At 39.6% G+C, this 25,958-nt stretch overlaps 1 protein-coding gene across 1 annotated transcript; it reads right to left on the bottom strand.

Annotated features, from left to right (window-relative positions):
* Positions 1–722: 722 nt before the first annotated feature.
* On the bottom strand, positions 723–25,463 carry BBS5 (Bardet-Biedl syndrome 5). The gene is made up of 12 exons (XM_060257235.1): positions 25,304–25,463; positions 23,183–23,265; positions 21,046–21,111; positions 19,209–19,258; positions 17,992–18,119; positions 14,607–14,742; positions 7,166–7,261; positions 6,124–6,186; positions 5,395–5,529; positions 5,208–5,291; positions 1,717–1,740; positions 723–1,604 (listed from the first exon to the last, which is right to left on the bottom strand). The coding sequence occupies exons 1-12, from the start codon at positions 25,363–25,365 to the stop codon at positions 1,503–1,505; spliced, it is 1,029 nt and encodes a 342-aa protein (XP_060113218.1). The 5' UTR covers positions 25,366–25,463; the 3' UTR covers positions 723–1,502.
* Positions 25,464–25,958: the final 495 nt, after the last annotated feature.

Below are 25,958 nucleotides of genomic sequence, written 5' to 3'. Positions count from 1 at the left end.
TCTTATCTCACTTCAAAATACAGCAGCTGCTTCTTTCAAACAATAAATGACATTTAATTTTGCATGCCACACCCTGTTCTAAAGGGCTCACTTGATCAAGAGGTTACATGGTGACTCTTAGTTCTTCCCCTTTGTGTAAACAGTTTTCATAGAAAACAAAACTGTGATGGAATTTTTAAATGAATTATAGTACATAGAATACTGTTTGATATATAATGTATTGATTTTGCTTGGGGGCTTGCCCAAAGGCCAAGGTCAACAACAATGAGTTGTATTCTACCAGTTATCTTAATGGCATAAGTGGGAGGATGAGGACTGATCACTGGGAGTGATGCTGGGGACTGAGGGACCCACATGGCCAAAAGTCACATAGGATGTAGGCTGCAGGGGAGAAGAGAATTTAACAAGATCAAGTAGAAATGTTGGTAAATTACAATCCAGTAGGTTAAAGTCACCAAATTCTGAAATGTGGCAGTTTTCCATTCTCAATTCTGTCTAACACTCAACACTGCCAAATCTGTAGATCCTTAAATTCAGAAACTGGAGCAATGAACAGACAAGACAGATCTTTCTAAAATCCAGAAAGAAGCCCCAGAATTGAGGAAGGAACCAAACAGGGTGACTCCACCATGCACCCAGTGATCTGATTCACAAATGATAAATTCAAGAGAGACTTTCTAAATAATTTTACCATCAAATAATAAATCATGTCTACTTAGAAATGATTTTAAATCAGTTAGATTTATTTCCAAGTTAATATGTTAAGTATGTTTTCTGAATGCAGTAGAACACAGAAAAATATGATACAATAAACAAAACGAGACATACACTTTAGTTACCACCCACCTCGGTGAATACAGACTGGTAGCTTCATTGTTACTGACAAAGAAGAATCAGCTAATATGGTCAAAACAGTTTTAAGTTTAAACTAATTGAGAAAAAGAGCAAAAAACTACTCTGAACAGATAAAAAGAGAATGGCTACATACAATGTATGTGATGCTTATGACAAATACAAAGAGCAAAATCTGTCAAACTGCTGACAGAGTTCATAAAAGCCTCTTCCAGGCTGGGACCCAGCACGCTTCCAAAATAACAGGATGTCTTGTACCTTAGTGGAATGAGCTAAGAATAAGATTTAACGATTAAGTCACAGTTGGAAAATACTTGCTAAGACATTCTACGTCACAGTGACAGTGATTGTTTAGAAATACAAATCTTTCCATTTTGTTTCCTTAAATACTTATAGTCATTAGCAAATCAACACACGTCCTAATTAAGCAAATAAAAATGTAAGCGTTAAAAGCACTATATGAAAATTTATAAACGCATTGCATTAATATGTATTTTATAAATATATCTTCTTATAACTATACACTGTACATAATCTCTTTTAATATTTTAAAATATATTAATAATCTCTGTAACACAGGTAGGAGTAGAAGCTTTATAAAAAGTACTGAGGTATGACTTTTACTGGCTATGCATTTCATTAAATTACTGTCAACCCATTACTTCCCAGAGTCCTTGCAGGGTGAATCCTTCCTTCAGTTTTTCTATTGCCAGTCCAAGCTCTTCAGAAAAAACTGGCGCACGATCCTGTTGCTTTTTTCAAGAAATGAGGAAGGCACAGAGAAGATGCAAGGAAACAAAGTTAAAATTGTGGATTATGAACTAATGTAGCATTCAATTTCATTTAAAATAAAAACAATCTTACCTTATTACCATCAGCAAAATAAGCCTACAATACAAAAGTAACAAAATATTACAAACCTTAAAAAGAAACTGAGTCATTATTTTCACAGTTCATCATTAAAAGTTTGCTACATTCATCCACAGACACCAAATCTAACAGTCCGAAAAGCCTGCCGTTATCTTCCATATCCAAAATTGGGTTGTAAACCATATCCCACCTCTTTATTTCTAGCTTTAATTTAACCAGAATACCTCCATTTTGTAATTTATCCAACCATTTTTTCTTTTTGATGTAGTATTAACAAGGTAAATATGAAGATTTCTATCCATTTTCAGTCAAGCTAATTTTAACTATAATTGAGAGAATTTAATTCGAATACACACATAGCCTACAACAATTCTGAGTTTAGAAGTGCTGATTTCAGTCTGGTACACATCTATAATACAGATGTCAAAATTATTGAAAACATAAGAATCGTTAACAAAGTTTAGGACTGAGAATTAGAAGCAGCACAGAATAGGAGGATGTCTCAGGTGAATGAGAAAAATCAGTAACAATTCACCAGCTGATTGTTCCATTGTCTTCAGAACTACTTTGCTATATCTAGTGTGTGGCCTTGTTAATCTGTAAGAAGCAGAAAACCAACAACGACAACCAAAGTGCTATCTATATACATGTTTATACATGCCAACAGGCAATTCAGACTAAAACTTTTATTCATCCTTCCACTAAAAAGGTTTTCACTTTAAACAATTTTTCTAGTTGCCTATCCTCTTGTGTTATTCATATTCTTATCTGCCCCTGGGTACAACTATACATCCTTTGAGAAAAAGACTCTCTGAACACTGTGTAGTAAGATCAGGAATTGCAATCTTCAAGTTCCTTTAGCAGCCCATTTTCTGGAAAGGCATCATCAACCCACTGATTTTGGGCTATTGACAAGATACAATTAAGGTTGCCAAGTCCTCTTCACCCCCGGCGGGGGACATTAGTTAGGCACAGGGAGATTTCATATTGAAGCATAAACATATTGTGCCTTAAAACTTGTACTTCTAGCTAAGCTCGTCTCTACCCCCCCTTTAGACCTAATCAGTTAATTCCAATCTTTTATTAATCAATGGCCAATATTATTTCAATCCTAATTAACACCTGCCACAGTTACAGAGAGGCCTTTTGGATTTTTACTTTGAACTCACAGTCTCCACATGGTCTTAATGAATACTTGGGACTTTTCTGCTTTTGTATACTTTGGGACATTGTATTTTGTTTGGGTTCTGCCTCACATCAACATATGTCAATGGGACGGATGTTTGTATGTTCTGCTGGCCTTTTAAGGATGGGCACCCAACCCCGTGAGAGCCCTGTGGCGCAGAGTGGTAAAGCTTCAGTACTGCAGTCAGAACCCTCTGCTCATGACCTGAGTTCAATCCCAGCAGAAGCTAGTTCAGGTAGCTGGCTCCAAGTTGACTCAGCCTTCCATCCTTCTGAGGTCGGTAAAATGAGTACCCAGCTTGCTGGGGGGGAAAGTGTAGATGACTAGGGAAGGCAATGGCAAACCACCCCGTAAAAAGTCTGCCATGAAAACGTAAAAGCAACATCACCCCAGAGTCGAAAATGACTGGTGCTTACATTTACTACCCAACCCACATATAAGTTTGGTTGATGCAACCGGCTCTAACTTCGGCTTCATTGTTATCAAGACTGCAAATCTGAATCTATGACTTTTTGGACTCCTACTGTGAGGTTGTTAAGTTTTCCTGTTATATATTTTTTCATATATTTCACTTTTTGTATATGAAATCCACTAACTTGTTTGTCTGTTACATTATTTGTTACAGATTTGTTTATGCATACTAATTCCCTCTGTAATGGCTGACAGAAACAGGCAGAATGTATAGACATGAGATTAACAAGATCACATATTAAATACAGCAAAGTAGATTTGAAGAAGAAAATATCAAAATAGAACAATCAGCCAGTGAACTGTTACTGCTTGTAATGTTCATACATTGACTGTTTTAGACTGTTTTACTGTTTATACTGCCTGGCCATTTATATTATTTATACAATGACTTATTCAAACTGCTTCACTATTAACACTTTTGTTTTTGGGATTTTCCACAGAAGTTAACTTTTATTTACAAACTGACAGTCTTTGGATTTTTTTTATAGTAACTGTTACTGACTTTTTGTAACCTCTGATACTGTGTACCTCTTCTTTTCCAGTTCTCAGAGGTATCTCCTTCTTCCTGTTTCCTTAGGTGAATGTGAAGCAAATATTACAAGCTTCAAAAGGGCAATATCTACAAGGTGTTCCCCCTCCTTAATAAAAAGTAGGGAACCTAAAGGTCTTTAGCAAACTCATAAGATATTTTCAAATTGTACCAAAGGAAGCTTAAAATAGATGTAATTATATTTTGTCACCTAAAAAAGTAACTGGGAATGTTGTCATTAGCAGAATTGATGTTTAGCATAACAAACCTTTGGGGAACGGCATATTATTTATACTTCAACTTGTTTCTGACAAATAAGGTTTTGAGAATGCTTTTCACTTTTGCAATTTCACAGTTCTCAACTGTGAGTTGGATCCAAAATACCATCAGCAGAGCTCTGCCGACAGAACAGAATTTCCTCTTTTCTCCCTCGCAATGAGCTCTCCAAAACGCTGCTTCAAGGCACAAGGAACTGTGGTGTGGGTTGGTGGTGGAGGAATTCTCTAATGGGAGGGGGGAATAAAAAACTGCCACTTTTTTGCAGTGGAAGACAGCTTTTGGATCCAACCCCAGAAGAATAATACTACCTAAGATAATGGCTAGCTCAAATGAAAGCCTTTCTAATAAACTATTTAAAATCTTCAAAACTGAGAGTTAAATAAATTTTAAGAACCATATATTCTAAACAGCTTTCTATCCCTGGCACATCTGAGTTTATATTCGATTTTTAAAAACCTAGAAATATCTTCCCACAGATCAAAAATATTAAATAAGCAACCTTATCCCTCTCAAAAGATACTGATTTCAACAGGACTTGCTACTAGATAAGTTCTGAACAGGTTTAGATATGTGAAGGAACATATCTAATTCCTCCCTTCTCTGGGAGGCCTGGGGAAAAAACCCACCATGATCCATAGCCACCCCAAGTCTCCACCGCCACCGCCTCCCTTCACCCTTGGGATCATCAATCCTTTTCTGCTTCAAAAAGAAGGGTTTTGCTATGTAGCCATCTGGCTCATTGTGGTCTGTTTCCCTCAGGTAGGACATCCTAGCAAGGTGTGAGATGGTAAGTCATTGTGCTGCTTTGGTCACATCCATTAGCATATACAAGCACTACATTACTCAGTGCTTGGAGTTTGATGGTTCAGCCCTCCAGTCCTCTCCCTCCCTACCAGCCATAAGGTTGCAGCTGTGCTCTGATTCACAGAGGGCAATCACAATGGCTGAGATATTGGGGTAAAATTCTATGGGGGATGGCATTTCTCCACAAGATATTCTTATTCTTCTATAGATCCTTACCACAAAAGCATCTGTGGGCTCCTCTGATTCTATCTCAACATCATCTTGTACCTGTTCCACCGTCAGGTCTTCTAGGCGCTGAGGCTGAAAATTAACAAAGGAAAGCAAACGTTACCATCTAACTTTATTCCTTAGTTTTATTACAGAAGCCAGTTTAATTCTCAAAATGAAGACTAAGCTGAAATACCTTTTCTTCCATTTCATAATCCACACCAAATATAGGATTAACGGAATAGACTGTATGAATTGAATTTATTTCCTTCGCTGCTTCCTGCAGTTTTTCAGCTGGGTCGATCTTAAACCCAAGGACATACCCTCCAGTCTACAAAACAGTAATATGTGACAATAAAACATATCCAACAGTAGGATTATCCAAAATTCAGTAAATACAGTGGGTTTTGCAGCAGGGAGGTATGTTATGATCTTTCAAAACATGTTTGTTAAGTGGTTAGTATTTTAATGACAGTATAATTTAAAAACGACCAAAAATCCTGGTTTAAAGCTGTTTTTACATACTTCATTTGTCTTAGAAAAAGTACTGAGCAACGCTGCTTTCCAAACTACTTCTGAAGAAATTTATTTTGAAATAGCCATACTCAAGAGAACTACTCAGGAGCTAACAATTCCAAAGTCTAAACTTTCACTAGAAAGGCACTCAAAAATAGTATGTGACTAAGCTGACCTGCTACTGTTTCATTCAGAGACCTGGTGAATCACCTGGTGGTCATTTATCATGGTCAGTATTCAGGACAATCTTAGCTCAGCTGTCTGCCATGCTATGATGACATCCTAATCAACAAATCCTTGAGGCTAAATGTCACAAAGTACAGGTGCTTAATGCAAGAAACAGCTTACTGGTGTTTCACATGGAGATAAAAAGCTGAAGGAAATGAAATACATTACTAGGGTTCCTTACCGTCTGAGAGCTTTCAATGACAAGTGCCAAGCCAAATCTTGAATCTCTGATCTTTACTGAGCGCTGGTAACAAAGTGAAAACATGAGGGAACTTTTTGTTGTTGTTAAGAAATGACATTCAAATATGATTCTTACAAGAACTAACTACAATATGAATTTCTGAATTGTAATTATCTTCAGAAGTTATCATTATCATTATAGTTGTAAAAGTATAAATTCTTAGCAGAGAAGTACATCATCATACACTGTATGCCTATGATCAGAAACAACTATGGGGCAGCATTTAAAGTCCTACGGACATCAAATAAAATAACTTAAGTTTTTAAAGAGAGTTAGTGCACTGCAACAGTTAAAAATATGAGCTGTGTGTCAAAATCTCAAACTCAAGTATCAGCTTGGGGACTCATGCAAAGATGTACATGAAGCCAAACTACATTTAGGATAGTGCCACAAATATATTTTTGTTCAGAATAGCCTGATTGCTGATCTGGGGGGAAAGAATATCCTCTTCTTCACAACCCTACAGCCCTACCCAGCAGAAAATCACTAATCCACCAGCTTCATCATACTGCATTATGGACTGTCTACTAAGGCAACGTTTAGTGAGTCATCTGAATCAGATCTGCTCCAGAATCCTACCCAGGTCATTCAGTGTGGCTTATTCCCAAGAATTATTCTTAGCACTGCACTGTAAGTAATGCAGTCCACAGGCCAAGTCATTCAGAATAAGATGTGTATCAAAGGTAAGCAGTAGCAACCAGAAGCTTTTATCCTGATGACTGACCCACGGCCCTGCAATAACTAAGGCCAAGGTGAAGATAAATGTTCTCCCATTCCCCACCACAACTCAGCTAAAAAAAACTACATTTCAACCACCAGAGAAGGTACCAAACACTGCTCATGTTAATACTGTCAAACGTTTATAGATCTCTGCCATATAAACCCTAGTTTTTACATAGAGAAGATAATACATAATTTCAGAAGTAACTCATATTACATTAATATTATAGTTAAATGTTTATTGAAATGTTATGGTACTTACAATTTGTAGATATGGTATGCTGACATTAAAGCTATCGTTCATATTAGCATGCCAAACTACTCTCACATTCGTAATAAAAAAGGTACCCAGATTTCCCTAGAAGCAAGAGAAGACAAGTAAAAACTTATTTGGACTGGCCAGGCCTCATCCATTTATATATAACTAACACATCAATCTTTATAGTAACCATTTAAATATAAACAAACTTGTTGGGTAAATCATGATATAACTGTATGGAAAACTCTAGTATTCCTATGTAATTCTTCAAAAAATGTTATTTATTTATATCCCACCTCTTAGTAAATATGCTCACAGAGGCTAGTTTGCTAAAGTCACCTACCAACATATTTTTACCATTTGGAATCTGTTTCTTCTTCCTTGCTTTTAACTCTATATTCTTTGTTATTCCAATAACAAAGAATATAGACGGTGCTGGTCGCCTTGGTAGATGACCTCCAGCGACATCTGGATCGGGGCGGCACTGCGGTACTGATGTTACTAGACCTGTCGGCGGCATTTGATACAGTCGACCACCAGTTACTAAAGTGCCGCCTCGCCGACATAGGGGTTGGGGGGTTGGCCTTGCAATGGCTTTCCTCCTTCCTCTCCGGTCGGGGACAAAGGGTGGCTATTGGGGGGGAGCGATCCCAGAGGCGCACACTTGATTGTGGGGTGCCTCAGGGGGCAGTTCTCTCCCCAATGTTATTTAACATTTATATGCGCCCCCTTGCCCAGATTGTCCGGAGGTTTGGGCTGGGTTGCCATCAATATGCTGATGACACCCAGCTCTATCTGCTAATGGACAGCCGGCCCGGCTCCGCCCCAGGGAATCTAGATCGGGCTTTACAGGCTGTAGCGACGTGGCTCAGGTTGAGTGGGCTGAAGTTGAATCCAGCGAAGACAGAGGTCCTTTGCGTGGATCGCGGCGCTCTAGGAGGGGAAATAGCTCTCCCAACCTTCGACGGCGCGCTATTGAAACCCGCGCGCCAGGTAAAGAGTTTGGGCATTTTACTGGAGCCTTCATTGTCAATGGAGGCCCAGATAGCAGCCACTGCCAAGTCAGCATTCTTCCATCTGAAGCGGGCAAGGCAGCTGGCCCCCTTCCTGGAGCGTCGCGACCTCGCAACAGTGATCCATGCAACGGTCACCTCAAGACTGGACTACTGTAATGCCCTCTACTTGGGGCTACCTCTGTGCCGGACTCGGAAGCTGCAGCTGGTGCAGAACGCGTCGGCCAGGCTATTATTGGGGCTCTCGAAATGGGAGCACATACGGCCGGGACTGCGCGAACTGCACTGGCTGCCAATTACCTACCGAGTCCAGTACAAAGTGTTGGTTATTACCTTTAAAGCCCTATATGGCCGAGGACCAACCTACCTAAGGGACCGTCTCTCCCCATATGAACCCCAGAGGGCACTGAGGTCGATGGGCAAAAATAAATTGACTATCCCTGGGCCGAGAGAGGTCAAACTTCAAAACATCAGAACTCGGGCCTTCTCAGCCGCGGCTCCTGTACTGTGGAATCAGCTTCCGGAGGAAGTGCGGGCCCTGCGGAACCTTGACCAGTTCCGCGGGGCCTGCAAGACCGCTCTTTTTAGACAAGCCTATGCTGATATCTGCTGAGTTGCCAAGAATAAGGAGCCGCCATCTATTATACGACTATGGAACCATCTAAACTGGCAGAACCAGCGCCAAACAAGTTTATTGCTGCCAGATTTATTCTATGTAATGAATCATGTATTTTAATTATTTTAACTTAATTAACTGGTTTTTATGTTTAATTTCTTTAATTGTTAAATTTTAAAGTTTTATCTTTTGTTAAATATGTGAAATGTTGTTAGCCGCCCTGAGCCGCCTAGGCGGGGAGGGCGGGATATAAATGTAAATATAAATAAATAAATAAATAAATCAAATCAAACTAGTTAAATAAAAATGCTTGAGGTAGCCAACAATCAAAATTTTACAAACAAATAAGAACATAAGAGAAGCCATGTTAGATCAGGCCAATGGCCCATCCAGTCCAACACTCTGTGTCACACAGTGGCCAACACACACACACACACACACACACACACACTGTGGCTAATAGCCACTGATGGACCTCTGCTCCATATTTTTATCTAAACCCCTCTTGAAGATGGCTATGCTTGTGGCCGCCACCACCTCCTGTGGCAGTGAATTCCACACGTTAATCACCCTTTGGGTGAAGAAGTACTTCCTTTTATCCGTTTTAACCTGACTGCTCAGCAATTTCATCGAATCCCCCTGAGTTCTTGTATTGTGAGAAAGGGAGAAAAGTACTTCTTTCTCTACTTTCTCCATCCCATGCATTATCTTGTAAACCTCTATCATGTCACCCCACAGTCGACGTTTCTCCAAGCTAAAGAGTCCCAAGCGTTTCAACCTTTCTTCATACAGAAAGTGTTCCAGCCCTTTAATCATTCTAGTTGCCCTTTTCTGGACTTTCTCCAATGCTATAATATCCTTTTTGAGGTGTGGCGACCAGAACTGCACACAGTACTCCAAATGAGACCGCACCATCGATTTATACAGGGGCATTATGATACTGGCTGATTTGTTTTCAATTCCCTTCCTAATAATTCCCAGCACGGCGTTGGCCTTTTTTATTGCAAATGCACACTGTCTTGACATTTTCAGTGAGTTATCTACCACGACCCCAAGATCTCTCTCTTGGTCAGTCTCTGCCACTTCACACCCCATCAACTTGTATTTGTAGCTGGGATTCTGGGCCCCAATCTGTATTACTTTGCACTTGGCCACATTGAACCGCATCTGCCACGTTGACGCCCACTCACCCAGCCTCAACAGATCCCTTTGGAGTTCCTCACAATCCTCTCTGGTTCTCACCACCCTGAACAATTTAGCATCATCCGCAAACTTGGCCACTTCACTGCTCACTCCCAACTCTAAATCATTTATGAACAAGTTAAAGAGCATGGGACCCAGTACCGAGCCCTGCGGAACCCCACTGCTTACCGTCCTCCACTGCAAAGACTGCCCATTTATACTCACTCTCTGCTTCCTATTACTCAGCCAGTTTCTGATCCACAAGAGGACCTGTCCTTTTACTCCATGACTCTCAAGCTTTCTAAGGAGCCTTTGATGAGGAACTTGATCAAAAGCTTTCTGGAAGTCAAGGTAAACAACATCGGGTCTCCTTTGTCCACATGCTTGTTCACCCCCTCAAAGAAATGTAACAGGTTAGTGAGGAAAGATCTTCCCTTACAGAACCCATGCTGAGTCTTCCTCAATAACCCATGTTCATCAATGTGCCTACTCATTCTGTCCTTGATAATGCTTTCTACCAACTTTCCCGGTATTGAAGTCAGACTGAGTGGCCTGTAATTTCCTGGATCTCCTCTGGAACCCTTTTTAAAGGTGGGGGTGACATTTGCTACCTTCCAGTCCTCAGGAACGGAGGCAGATTTCAATGAAAGAATACAGATTTTTGTTAGAAGATCCACAAGTTCAACTTTGAGTTCTTTCAGAACTCTTGGTGACTTATTAGTTTTTAATTCATCCATCAGTTGTAGGACCTCCTCTTTTGTCACATCAATCTGACTCAGGTCTTTCAACACCCCTTCCAAAATTAGTGGTTCTAGGGTGGGCAAAAAGTTCTCATCTTCCACAGTGAAGACAGAGGCAAAAAATTCATTCAGCTTCTCAGCCATTTCCCTATCCTCCTTCAGTAAACCTTTTACCCCATGGTCATCCAAGGGCCCCACTGCCTCCCTGGCTGATTTCCTACTTCTAATATATTTGAAGAAATTTTTATCGTTGGTCTTTATGTTTTTTGCAATATGCTCCTCATAGTCCCTTTTTGCCTGCCTGATCACAGTCTTGCATTTGATTTGCCACAGCCTGTGTTCCCTTTTACTAATCTCACTTGGACTGGTTTTCCACCGCTTAAAGGAGTCCTTCTTACGTTTTACAGTTTTCATTACTTTGTTTGTTAACCATGCAGGCCTTTTCTTATGCCTGTTTGTGCCTTTCCTAACTTGTGGTATGTATTTTATCTGAGCTTCTAGGATTACAGTTTTAAATAGTCTCCAAGCTTCCCCAAGGGTTTTGACTGTATTTACCTTTCCTTTCAGTTTCCTCCTCACATGCCTCCTAATCTCAATGAATTTACCCCTTTTAAAGTTAAACGTGGTTGTGGCAGTCTTTTTGGGCAACTCCCTATTTATACAAACGGTGAAATCAATAACATTATGGTCACTGCTCCCAAGTGGCGCAACCACTTTTACATCTCTCACCAAGTCTTGAGCATTATTTAGGACCAAATCCAGGATCACCCCACCCCTGGTAGGTTCTGAGACCATCTGGTCCATAGCACAGTCATTGAGAGCATCAAGAAACTCAATCTCTTTCTCTCGACCAGAACACATATTGACCCAATCAATCTGCGGGTAGTTAAAATCACCTATTACGACACAGTTTTTACGTTTAGCCGCTATCTTTAAGCCTTCCATCATATTATAATTGTCCTCTCTCTTTTGATTTGGTGGGCGATAACAAACTCCCATAGTTACATTTCCTTTTGGGTCCTCTATTTCAACCCAAAGCATTTCTAAAAGGGAATCTAATTCTCTGACCTCAGTCTTACTGGACCGTATATCCTCTCTGACATACAGAGCCATCCCACCTCCAACCCTTCCCTCCCTATCCTTCCGATATAACTTATATCCAGGAATCACCGTGTCCCACTGATTCTCCTCATTCCACCAAGTTTCTGAAATTCCCACAATGTCTATGTTTTCTCCCAACACTAAACATTCCAATTCACCAATTTTACTTTGAACACTTCTAGCATTTGCATACAAACATCTATAATTTCCCAGGCAAGCTAGGCCCGCCACCTTCCTCCTGCCGCCTCGAGACTCTGGCAGACAGTCCATACTGTTTGTCACCATCACAGTGGACAACTCTGATCCGTTACCCGGTAGAAAAATAGCAGCCAACCCTTCATCTCTTTGAGACGAGTCCTCCCGAACCAGAGACATTTCATCTCCTGTCAGCTTTCCCCCAACACAACACAACATAAAACTGACTCCTCCTTCTGCTGATGGGAACTGATAACTCATATTTCAAAAAAAGAGACAGCAAACGGAGGCTTACCTGTAATTATCATTTGAGTGGCCACCTCTACAGTCATTCATATAGGTTTTGTGATGGGGCAGGACCAAATCAAGAAAATTCTAGAACTCCAGGCCATACATTAGTGCTGAAATACCCTTCTCAACAGAAGTTATTGTTCTTCTGTACCTGTTCCAAGGGAAGGGGCAAGTGCCTTCCCACTGAGTTCCTTAACACTAGTACAATTAACACTTCCAAAGAGAAAGAACAGAGGTCAGCAGCAGGGATGCAAGGAGGGTTGTTGGACTGCACAAATGAACACAGGTACAGGCAGGGCTTTTTCTGAGCAGGAATGCACAGGAACGCAGTTCCGCCTGGCTTGGAAGCAGGGAATGTGGCCTAATATGCAAATGAGTTCCTGCTGGGCTTTTCCTACAAAAAAGTCCTTTGTGAAACAATGGTAATGTGAGGGTGTGTGGCCTAATATGCAAATAAGTTCATGCTGGGCTTTTTCTACCAAAAAAAGGCCCCGGGTACAGGTAAATAACCTGTTTTTATTCTTCATGGTATCTCTCACGTCAAAGCTATCCACTTTGATAGTCTTTGAAGGGAAACCTTTTTATGTTTTGAGGACCTACATAGTACAGGAAAAGACTGTATTCCCTATATGTTATGTAACTTCTGCCTGAAGTGCTGGAAAGTTTACTATTACAGTTATGCACAATCTCACTCCCTTATATTTTGTGGTTGACTCTGCCTCCTGCAACAGCCATTTTGTGGTTGCACAATAAAAAGCACAATTCTGGGTCAGAATTCCAGAGGAGCCTGCACGCTGAAAAAAGTGTGGAGACATCTACTGTTGACCATGCCATGTTTTTGAGGCCTGGAAGTTGATATAGGGATTAAGAGATATGCTTTGGTTTGGTTTAAATCATTCCTCATGGATAGGACTCGCATGGTTGGTGTGAATACAGTTGTCCTCATAGGTGGCTTAGAAGGAATTCAGGATAAAGGCACAGATACCAGAGCACTGATATCAGCTCCTTGAGCCACAGTCCTAGATGTGGCCACTATAGTTAAAGCTTCTGCATGGAGGCAGCATGGAAGACAGTTATTCTGGCAGTTGCACTGATCTCAATTGAACCAGAATAGGTGTGACTAGTTCGAGTGAGTTTGTCCTAAAAGAAGACACCAAAAAATGGTAGATTGGTTCCTTCTTGCCTGCTTGGTAAATCTTCAATAGTAGGTACAGGCATCAGGATTGTGTGCTTCGCCAAAACATAAGAGGCAAAGTTCATGCCCATCAGAAAGTATGTGCTTGTCCACGCAAACACAGAACTGCTAACAGTATGGCAGTCAGAAGATAACTAAGTAGGAAGGTATTCAACTATCTCCTTGGAGTAGACACAGAGGGATGGGATCCTCCTAAGGGGAGGCGCTACATACACCAGTTTTTTCATTAAAAGTTTTAGAATTTTCTGGAGTTGTTTCTAGCCTAGTGCAGAATCCCAATGTGGGACTACAAAGACCACAAGCAAGAATTTGAAGTAAATGTTTCTGCAAGTAGTGATGATACAACTATAAAACATGAGAAAGTCTAACTGTTTAAGTATACTGTATTTTAATATTATCAAGATTGTTCTCTGTAAAATATTAACATTATTCAGAGCTTAAAATTAAAACAGAAGGGTTCAAGCAATTCCTCATGCATAAGGCGATCCAATGCTTTGTAAGAACAGTATGATAACCTTTCACTGTACATTACAAGAGTGCTTTTACATGATACAGTGATGCTGTAGCGCAGTCACCGCAACTATCCAACTGTCATCTACAAACTGCTGCCAGTTCTTTAATGCGCCTGTAAACCCTGAGCAGAATCTACAGGAGTCAAAGATCACAGGCTTCATGGAACAAACAACAGGACAGTAAAATTTGCACCTGACACTGCAAGTTATGCCTGCTGTCACAAAGCTGTTGTGCTGTCTGAATACTTTCAAAAAAAAACAAACTCCACAGACAAGCCTCCCTCAACCTTTGTTCAGATCTCCCAGTATTTGGAGGGTTCAAAATATGACTGAAAAACAAGAAAAGGGAGAAAGAACCCTGAACTAGTCACAATCTAATGCGCACACACTTCTCTGCATCATAATGTAACTTTGAACATATTACTAAAAGTACACAAGGTCTGAAGAACATTCAGTTGAACTTTACAATACCATGTGTGTATTGAAGTAAGAAACTTAGCACAGTGATTTTAGAATTCTCTGATCACATTTGATGGGAGACAATATAAAGCACATTCTTAATATCAATTTAAGTATGTATTTCTTATATTGCACAATACCTGATCACTAGATAAATTCCAGACTCCATTTATTTTGTCATATACTTGTTCTTTTGGTAGCAATCTTAACTGCTTGTTTTGAATTAGTGCACATCTCAGTTTTAGATCACGGTACATTTTTGATGTTTCATATGCTCTAGAAAATAAGATACATACACACTGTTTAAACAAACTGGCAAATATGAAAAACTAACATATTTTTCCCTTTTAATTTTGCTGTACTGAAAAATAATCTGAGCAATAAAGTCATAGCTTTGAGAAAAACAAAAACAAAAGACAACTCACATTTTAAAAAAAACCCATTATCAGTTGCATTTTGCAATTTTTAAAATCATTATTATATGTCATTTTGTGTTTGAAGTTAGACACATTAATATATACAGTACCTTACATCTAACAGTGCTAGAATTCAGTCAGGAAGGGGGAAGGGAGGGTGCCAGGCAGATGTAAAGAACCATCACTGGCCTCAACCAAAGGCCTGGCAGAACATCTCTGGCTTAAATGCCCAATTAATTAATTATGCAGTTTTCCCAACACAACACTTTTCCATTGCACTACAAATATTCTGTCCTAAGAACAACCGCTTATGGGATTCTCTTTGTCCACAAGAAACAAAAGCATGTGCACTGTTCTACCTTCTAAATATGGAAAACTGCATAGGATGTATACTGGTAACAATGTATACTGGTCTCAATGTATACTAGTAACAAATGAATCCCTCATGACATGGCACAGCAGCTCCATTTCCCGAAAAGCACACAAAACTGCACATCCAGAAATGGGAACGACAATGAAGCAGTAACACAAGGATGTTTGTTCCCAGAAATGGGAACACAAGAAATAGCCACATTTTAAGGTATGTTTAGTGTCTTTTGACACACGGGTATCTCCAGGGCTTTTTCTGTAGAAAAAGCCCAGTATCAACTCATTTGCACATTAGGCCACACCCCTGACCCCAAGCCAGCCAGAACTGTGTTCCTGTGTGTTCCTGCTCAAAAAAAGCACTGGGTATCTTTGGATATAATTCACTGATAATTTATTTTGGTTCACCTATGAAGATATAAATGTTGCTTTTTTAACATAAAAAATCTCACATAAGGCAAACTGCCATGTCAACTAAATGATAAAACTTGAAGTTGACTGTATCAATATTACTGTCATAGAATGGACAACCTCTTACAAAATAGATCTATTTTTCTGACTCTTACTAGAGTTGTTCAATAGACTGTATGATTTCAATGTATAAAACAGTAAGCTCTGTCACTGTGCATGTTTAGATGGGATAGCCCCTATTTTCTAGTCTCTCTATATGTAAATGACCCTTAGGAAGACACTTCACTAAAATTGTTAGTTATGTGTTACAGCTGTCAATCTTCAGAGTTCACCCTGTGCCTCTCACCTTCAGCAGATATATTTCCAAGTGAGTATGTCCATATGAGTATATATAAGGGACTGCCATCTGGTCTCCAGTGCTCATCTATGAAAATGCATGAGCATAACTCATGCAAGTAAGCATGCCATTTCATTTAATTCAGTTACAGAGGTATATTTTGAACTGTTGATATGCAGCAGAACAACGATGCCTTCTGGGAGATTGCTAATCCAGCACACAACTTGGCTCTTAAATCACTAGAGGGCAACTGTTCCATAAATGCACTATACAATGTTATCCCTGAGGAGCACCGCCAAACATTCTCTTCATTAAACCAATTCTATTCATACAAATTATATAATCTTTAATAGAAATCTCTTATACAGTAACATTATGTGGAGCTGGCAGTAACAGCTCTGGCAACTGGGAAACGCCCTTGGGAGACTTAATCACTTTCAAAGAGATACACCAAGCAATATACAATAAATCAAAGCAGAACACAATTAAAGTTCCTTCATTTCTATCAAGTCCTAAGTCCCACACATCCCAAAGTCAGTTCATAAAAAGTTCATTCCGTTTGTGAGACTGGATGTGATAAACAAGTTCCCTTAAGCTGAAGAAGAATGAGATGCATTTCCAGTTATTTTTCCTACATTTCGGTGTCCTTTATCAGCTCAAACAGATATAATATTAGAACTGAAAGTACAATAAATACAAACGTCAACAAACCCATATCCTGTCATTAGTTTTTTCAGCACTGCACATCATCGTTCTGTGGTCTTTTATATATTGGCATACCTTCATGTGCAAGCAGGACACACATTTTGGAACGCTAATCGAGAATTCAGCATGAGGTCAGAGAGGCTCCTTTAGTTGAAAATTTGGCCACTCAGAAGAGGATATTAAATTCTGTGTTACTTTTGTTTATAAATCCAAATCACATTGCTCTGAAAACATCACACAAATACTGTTGGAAAAAGAAGCAGAGTTTATTTACAGATTTAAAACACACCCATACACCAGGAGTGAATCACGAACTGGATTTTTCCTCATATATTTAGGATTAAGACTGGCTATTGGCAACACCTGGCAGGGAGTAGGGTGTATCTCTTTAAGAAGCAATGGGAGGGAAGGAACTTTGAAAATCTGCAAATCTAGAGCAGTTTGCCCATTGTGTAGAACAGAGGTGGCCAATGGTAGCTCTCCAGAAGTTTTCTGCCTACAACTCCCATCAGCCCCAGACATTGGCCATGCTGACTGGGGCTGATGGGAGATGTAGGCAAAAGAAACATCTGGAGAGCTACTGTTGGACACCCCTGATGTAGAAGATAGGAATTGTTGAAGTAAGCATGAATTATACGGTGTTCAGCACTGAAAACAACTAATGACAGGATATGGGTTTGTTGAAATTTGTATTTATTGTACTTTCAGTTCCAATATTATATCTGTTTGATCTGATAAAGGACACCAAAATGCAGAAAAGATAACCATTTTATCACAGCACTCTACTCATCTAAATGTAGAACTTTCTTCTAGTGGAAGGACCTATGACAAGGAAGGCTCTCCCACCATACTTATGAGTCACTGTGCCTAAATAGGAAACAAAACTTGAAGTTCTAACAATCAACATGTGTCAAATGTAACAAAGAGAACTAACAGTTCACAGTTCTTCTTATATGAGACAAGCAGTCCACTACATTTACACATGAAATGAACAACTGTCATATTTTCAGAAAGCTTTCGTGCTAGATATGTTCCATGCAAATGGCAAAGTACATAAAATTCAAGCCAACAGAAAAATATGCCATTTTCAATTGTAAACTTACACACAGTATGTAACTAAACCAATTTCATTAGCATTGCATTTCTGTAAACATCTCTTGCTTCCAAATGGCACTAAAAGAGCAATCCTAAGCAAGTCTACTCTGAATTCTACAGTCTATATTCAATGGGGCTTACTCCCAAGAAAGTGTCCTTAGGACTGCACCGTAAGAAGACTTTTAGCTTAAATACCTGTGCACAGCTATAACCGACGTAAAAAGTCTGGGACTGCCAGGAACCACATTGGTAAATATGAATTCAAAACGTGTCGCGTTGCTTCTGGTTAATATATAAAGTGCTTCTGTCTGGCCTCTTAACTTCTGTAAAGGAAGAGTATGACATTCGGTAATTCCAAAATAAGTCTACAAAACAAATATTTATGTATGATCACTAATTTAATATTTTTCTGATATAATATTTCTATACACACCTGTGAGTAACTGAATGTTCACTACAGTCAGATAAACTAGTGCATAATTAACATTAACATTCTAACTACAAGTCTTCCAACACAAAGCATATCTATTTTTAAAGATCTCAACTAGTTTCAGTATGATTCTGTTTCTGTGACAGATGTGAAGTTTGACATAACTTGCACTATGATCTGAAGCGTGACTTACTAAGAAGATCAAAAAGCATCTTTAAGAATGCTTGGAAAGTCATATAGTTTAGCTAGGGTTGCCAAGTCCAGTTCAAGAAATATCTGGGGACTTTGGGGGTGGAGCCAGGAGACATTGGGGCAGAGCCAGGAACAAGGGTGTGACAAGCATAATTGAACTCCAAGGGAGTTCTGGCCATCACATTTAAAGGGACAACACACCTTTTTAAATATCTTCCATAGGAAATAATGAAGGATAGGGGCACCTTCTTTTGGGGCTCACAGAATTGGACCCCCTGGTCCAATCGTTTTGAAACTTGGGGGGTACTTTGAGGAGAGGCACTAGATACTATACTGAAAATTTGGTGCCTCTATCTCAAAAAACAGCTCCCCCAGAGCCCCCGAAACCTCCAGATCAATTCCCCATTATACCCTATGAGAATCGATCTCCACATAGGGAATAATGAAGTGCTCAGCAGACATTTCCCTCCCCCCCACCCCCATTTCTGGCGACTCTGAAGTGAGGGATTGGCCTCTCTACTCACGAGTTGCTGCCAGCTTCCTCAAAGTAATACAGACACACCATCCCAAGAGGAAGCCTTTCAATCGGAGACTGAAGCCTCCGGAGGTGGAAAGGCACATGGTCCTCTGGGGGCAGGGCTTCCCCCCACCAGTCAGCTGACTGGGGGCGGGAAGGAGCCTGGGAAAGTGGAAGAACCCCCGCTAGGACCTGGGGATTGGCAAGCCTAAGTTTAGCGATAGCACATTATATGCTATTTTTACCAATATAAAACTTGTTTCTTAAACTTACAGAATTAGCCATTCTTGTTGTTATATTCACGAAGCAATTGTAACCTACAGCTAAATAATTAGGAGACAGAAAAATAAGTTTAGTAAATATGAAATAAGAACTCCACAGACAGTATGCTGTTATGCATTAGTTTTAGGCTGTATTTTATCCATTCCAAAGTACTACAAAATCTTCCTTACCCAAAACATAGTGGGTTTTTTTTTGTTTGTTTTAAAAAAAAAACAAGTTTATTATTGCAAAGAACAATATCCAATACAAATTATCTCAAACAAAACACAAACAGATAGGTTTTCCTACAGTTTTCACAACATATAAACATAATATAAACGTAAGTATCCTCATAAGTACAACCTATCCCCCTATATTCCATATGGGGTTGAGTGTGGTATCATCAGACTTTACCAAACATTCTTATAACCAAAATATTCTTCTTGTTTATAAAAGCACTAGCATTCCCATTTACCTCTAATTGTCTCTATCTTGCCTCTTTCTTTAACCAAATATAAAATTTTTCCCACTTTTTAGATGCTTCGGCTTTAGAAACCCCTTTTAACATGTTCGATAAAATATCCATTTCCGCTGCTTGAAATATTTTATCTATAACTTCCTCTAAATCTGGTAATTCTTTTTGTCTCCAGTGGCTGGCGTATACAATTCTTGCTGCCGTTAACACATATATTATGAGATATTCATCCTCCTTAGGGACTTCCTTCCTTACTAAGGAGAGTAGCATGATTTCAGGTTTAAACTGCCAATTTATGTTTAACATCCTTTTTAGCATCTCAAATATTTTCAGCCAGAACTCTTTTGCTTGCTTACAAGTCCACCATAAATGGAAAAATGAGCCTGGTTTTGTCCCGCACTTCCAACAATTAGGGGGAGTGGTGGCGTTAATCTTATTAAGTTGAACAGGGGTGATATACCACCTGTGGAATAGCTTACTTACCCAAAACATAGTTAATGTAACTTTAACCTTTAACTTTAACCAACACAAAGTGTCTGAATTAAAGAATAACATTCACAATTTCTTGTTTGTTAACAACCTCTGAGTTGTAACAACTTCTGAGTTGTAAATACTTAACACTGAAACGCTAATGCTAAACTAGTATTCTTTATATTAATTAATCTTATGAAGAAAAAAATAGTGTAAAGTTTATCACAAACAAAGAAGCAACATCACAACACCCAAAGGACAATTTAAAACTGCAATAATTTCTTTTCTTTTTTTAAAAGTCAGATTCTTTTTAAAAACACCAATGTTTTCTGATGCTTGGAATATTTTAGAACTATTTTAGAGTACTTGAGAAACTTTATACAACTAAAGCTATTTCTTAAGAAAGAATCATGTTAACATCTCTTCAGATAGCAGTTTTAATACTTTGCAATAGAATGTGTAACAACTTTAAATTACAATCAAATCAGTGTGGTCTGATTCTATTGGCTGCAATAGCCCAAATGTAATGTTAAAACCACAACAAATACCATCTTCTTTCCAGTTAACCATGCATTCATCTATATACAAGTACACAGAAACAAATATACACACCATCTCTTGCCAAGTGTCTCTCTACTCTAAGACTAATGCAATTGGCATCTTTGCACATAGTTATACTTGCAACAGTGTGGCACAGGCTAACCCAGAACCAACACCTGTCCTAACACTAAAATTACAGCTGCATCAACATGTTATCCTGCTGTATCACAAACTGTACAATCCAGCTGTGCCTTTGACGTTCAGCCAACCTACTGCACAAAGAACAATGCTTATCTTTATGCCTTCAACATATACCACCACAGGAAGAAACACAGAACATCTATTAACAGGGAGAGAACTTACAGAGGTTGACTCTAGGCAGTGCTACTGAGTGCCAAATAATCCTTAAATTTGTCACCAAGAGTCTTCCTGGAAATAAAAAAACAAACATTCACTAGATGATTCATAGCCACGTTAATTGTAATACTGAAGAGCTGAAAGCGATCTGAAAGTTGTCTAGTCTAGTCCTACAGTGTCAGGCCATATTCTCACTATCCAGCACCCCTAATCCATAGAGTACTGCCTCCTACATTTTCCTGAATTATTACAATAATACTCTACAAGGAAAATAAAGCAGAACAAAGTAACCTGTAGTTTACAGTAGGTACCTGTGGACTCCCAAAAGTGATGGCAAAATATCTCATCCAATATGCTATTCAGACCTAGGGGAGAGGGAACTAACACTTGATAATCTGAGAGAAGTAAATATTGAGCATGTCTACTGACACATTTGACTCTATACTATTTAGTTATAAATTAATACATTTATAGTTATAGCAACTGATTTTTATACACTTTTATTTGAGATGTTATCTGAACAATAATTTTTTAAAAAATCAATTATTTATATTGGCTTTTTCCTTTACTTTTTCTCCCTGTATTTAAATCCATCTAGCCTATCTGATCCAACATCACTACTGAGCTGTATTCATATTAGCTGTATGGCAAGAGGTTTCAATATTTTTACTGCATGGCTGATCAAAGAAATCAAACTGAGACAGGCCAAGAAGGTCTGAGTCGAGGCTTAGCCTGGAAGATGGCCCCCTACCTGGCAGACCTAGCCAATCTGGTCTCCTAGATTCGTGCCATGGTAACATTGAGACTAGACCACTGTAATGCACTCTATAGAGGTTCCCCCTCAAAATCATTTTGGAGTTTCCAGTTGGTGCAGAATGCTGTAGCTCTATTATTATTGGGAACTAGGCAGAAAATACATATTACATCCATTCTACAGTCACTCCATTGGCTGCACATAAGCTACTGAGCTCAATTCAAGGTACTGCTATAACATACAAAGCCATTCATGGCCTGGACCCTCACAACTGCAAGACCACCTCTCCACCTATATCCCACTGTGACAACACTGCTCAACTGAGCAGGGCCTTCTGCAGGTACCACAACTGCCCATAAGAACATAAGATATACCTAAGAGCCCTGCTGGATCAGACCAGTGTTCCATCTAGTCCAGCATTCTGTCTCAAGCAGAAGCCAACCAGGTCCTCAACAGGGCGCAGAGGTTGAGACCTTCCCCTGATGTTGCCTCCATGTGCCTTTTCTGTAATGGCCCCCACCTTGCAGAAAGGCCTGCCTGAGGGGGTCAGGAAGACTCACATGCTCCTGACATTTCACAACTATTTGAGCCAGAATTGTTCATGAGAGCATTTTTACAAAGGACACATCAGAATTGACTGCTACTGGAAAATACATTGTGTTTCTCTTCTGTAATAACATAGTCTGCAATGTTTAATACTTATGCTTTGTTTAGACCACAGCTTTGCTTCAAATTTCTGCAAACTCTGCTTATTAGAGATATCATCCTATTGATTGGATTGATTTACATTGTGAAAACTGCTTTGAGCCTTGGTATGAAAGACAGACAGGAAATTACATAAAATAAATAAAATCTGGGTATTATTTACAGTGGTAGACCACACACCTAAGCTCTGTTTTGTCCTATGAAGGACATTGCAGTGATAGCTGCTGTTCATACTCCTTGACTTTAGGGCTCACAATTGTTATAAATATTAACTAACACACCACAATTGTAACACAAACTGTATTACTACAGGCAGAAAGCTGTTGCAATGTGCTATATGACACATTTCAGCATTTTGCTTATCCAGCATTACTGGGAGACAGAGGTATGAAATAATAATTACCTGATGCGAGAAAGTGATGTGTTAAACTGCCTGATAAGAAAATTTATTATTCATCAAAAATAACTGATGGCTTTTCTGTTTGCTTAGGTAAATGCAACTAGGCTATGTTCTGGAAATGTAGAATGTCATTTTCCATAACTGGAAGATATCTGTGGGTTTAATTTTAAAAACCCTGTCTTGAAAAAAAAAACATTCAGTGCATCAGACAGACTAATACTTTGACTGACTTCACATTGTTAAAACTGTGCATTTATAACAGGGAAGTCTATACTTCAAGTTACCTTTGTCTCCATTGTTTCCTTTGGTATCTTCAATAGAATCCAAACAATCAATGAGAATTTCTCCTGGTCTCATTTTCATTTGTCTAAAAAACAACAACTAAAACTCTCAGACACTATATATCAGCTGTTTCTTGCTTTTATATGATTAAATTCTAAAGTGAACATTCCAAGTCAATAATACCACTATGCATGAAAAATGTTGTTTAACATCTTTGAAAGCATCTACTGAGATGGATAAGAATGTACTTATCAGCAATTTTATTCTATCACAATTATCTTTCTACACCCAGGATTCAGCTTTAATTCCCAGAAGGCAGCATAGGAACCAGAGAATGACAGTACATAATAGAAAATCATGTACCATCTCCAGGGCTTTTTTTGTAGCAGGAACTCCTCTGCATATTAGGACACACACTACTGATGTAGCCGATCCTCCAAGGGCTTACAGGGCTCTTAGCAATTTCTTCCAGGTTAGTAGTTCACTTACAGACAGGGCTCAAAGCCATGTTATGTTAGTCCAGGCATGTCCTACATGTGTGGTTAATCTGTGAAATTTTTTCTATTTATTTTTAAGTAAATGATATGCCTCCTTTATTCCATCTGAGCCCTTTTTAAAAGTTAGCACCTATAAAGATATACAATTCATTTTAGATTGTTAAGCGACCACTCATTATTCAAAAGCAAGGAAGATCAAACATTTTCAGTTCATACCTCTATGATAATACACTCTGCAAACTGGGTAATAATGTTCACACGGACTTTTAAATGGCCATTAAATGATTATGGGGGGAAATTTCTAAAATACAGAAAAATACACTTCCAGAGTACATGGTGAACAAAGTTTCATTCAAGGTATTAACTTTCATGTGCATGCACACTGCCTCAGATAGATAGAAACGGAAGATAACACAGCTACCCACATGGATCTAGAATACATGTGATTAACAGTGCAATTCCACACATAATTTCCATATTGATTTCAATGGGCTTAAACTCAAGTACCTCTGCATAGGATTGCACTGTAGTAAGTGGATTTTATTGGTGGGAAGCACACAGCTTGATCAGCTTCTTTACACTTTACCGTTATGTGTCTGTGTATATATCTATATAAAAGAGCCCCGTGGCGCAGACTGAAAAAGCTGCAGTACTGCAGTTCAAACTCTCTGCTCACGACCTGAGTTCAATACTGGTGGAGGCTGGGTTCAAGTAATCAGTTCGAGGTTGACTCAGCCTTCCATCCTTCCAAGGCTGGTAAAATGAGTACCCAGCTTGATGGGGGGAAAGTGTAGATGACTGGGGAAGGCAACGGCAAACCACTCCGTAAAAAGTCTGCCGTGAAAACGTCATGATGCAACGTCACCCCAGAGTCAGAAATGACTGGTGCTTGCACCTTTACCTTTTAAAAAATGTATCTATATAGATATTTATATATCTATAAATGTATATCCATATAGCTAGATGTATGTTCCTTTATTGTAACTGGCCACTGGCTATTACAAATATAGCTAGATACTGGGGTGGAATTCTAGAAGGGAGCTCTTTTGCATATTAGGCCACACCTCCTGATGTAGGCAATCCTCCAAGAGCTTACAAAACAGAGCCTCGTAAGCTCTTAGAGGACTGGCTACATCAGGGGTATGTGGCCTAATACGCAATGGAGCTCCTGCTAGAATTCCACCCCTGGCTAGATATATCTATATATCAAACTATAAAAAGATCTAGATATCTATCTATCCCCAAGTCTGCTCGCTGAACGTTATACCGAGCAGACTTGGATGTTCACTTGAACTGAATCGCAGCACAGGACACCAGCAAACAAAGAGGGCGCTCATTTTGTTTATTAAAGAAATTAGCGACAGTCAGCAAACAAAAAGGTGCTTGTGAGAGAAAAGCGCAGACTCCTTAAAAGCGCTTCTCTCTCTTAAGTCGGGAGGTTGTCCAGTGGGAGCTCTCTGGCGGTGCCACAAGGGGGCGCTCGCAAGCTAATGACGCTTCCTCAGGTCGCGGACAGAGCGCAGGGCCCGCTGCTCGTCGCAGCTGGGGAACCCGTCAGAATCAGAACGCCAGTTTAACGGCTCCCAACAGACGCCCCGCGCCACTTCTATCGCAAGACCAACTCACTGCGAGGAGATGTCGAAGCGGACGTCCCTGTCCTCCCATAGAGTGTCCGCAGTAGAAGTCATGACGACCGTGAAGCTCCTTCTCAGCGTCCGCCGCTCTCTTCCTTGGCAACCCTCCTGACGTGCCGCGACGAGGGACAAACTTTCTAGCGCGCACGCAGCCTCCGCGCGCATGCGCTAGTTGTCTGTGAGACCGGTCGAGGGCGGCGGGTGGTTGTTTGCACAGCGCCCCCTCCCGCTTTTGTATTTTTTATTTCTCTCCCTCTATTTGAACAACTAGACGCGCTCAGAAAAAGCTCATATGCTTTGGTATTTTCATCCCACTGTTCCTCCTCAGATCATGGAGCAAGTTATATGGCAGAGTGGGCATTTGAACACGGATCTTATTCTGACATTAACAGGGCTTTTTGAGTAGAAAAAGCCCAGCAGGAACGCATTTGCATATTAGGTCACACCCCCTGACATCACTATTGTTTTGCACAGGGCTTTTTTTTGTAGAAAAACCCAGCAAGAACTCATCTGCATATTAGACCACATCCTCTGAAAGCCAGCTGGAACTGTGTTCCTGTTCAAAAAAAGCCCTGGACATTAACCACTACACCATGCTGCCCATCAAGTATGCTTTTGAATGTAGTCATCGTAGCTTAGCAACAATC

This window comes from Heteronotia binoei, chromosome 16, assembly GCF_032191835.1.
Source record: "Heteronotia binoei isolate CCM8104 ecotype False Entrance Well chromosome 16, APGP_CSIRO_Hbin_v1, whole genome shotgun sequence".
In the NCBI taxonomy this organism is placed as follows: domain Eukaryota; kingdom Metazoa; phylum Chordata; class Lepidosauria; order Squamata; family Gekkonidae; genus Heteronotia; species Heteronotia binoei.
The sequence above is the reverse complement of the archived record's forward strand: the minus strand, read 5'-3'. Positions and strand labels throughout refer to the sequence as shown.

Coding starts and splice junctions, on each gene's coding strand:
- BBS5 (XM_060257235.1), bottom strand. CDS start 25,365: ATGACTTCTACTGCGGACACTCTATGGGAGGACAGGGACGTCCGCTTC. Junction 14,743..17,991: donor TCGGTTATAGCTGTGCACAG/GTATTTAAGCTA, acceptor CTTATTTTCTAG/AGCATATGAAACATCAAAAA. Junction 6,187..7,165: donor GCATACCATATCTACAAATT/GTAAGTACCATA, acceptor CTTTGTTACCAG/CGCTCAGTAAAGATCAGAGA.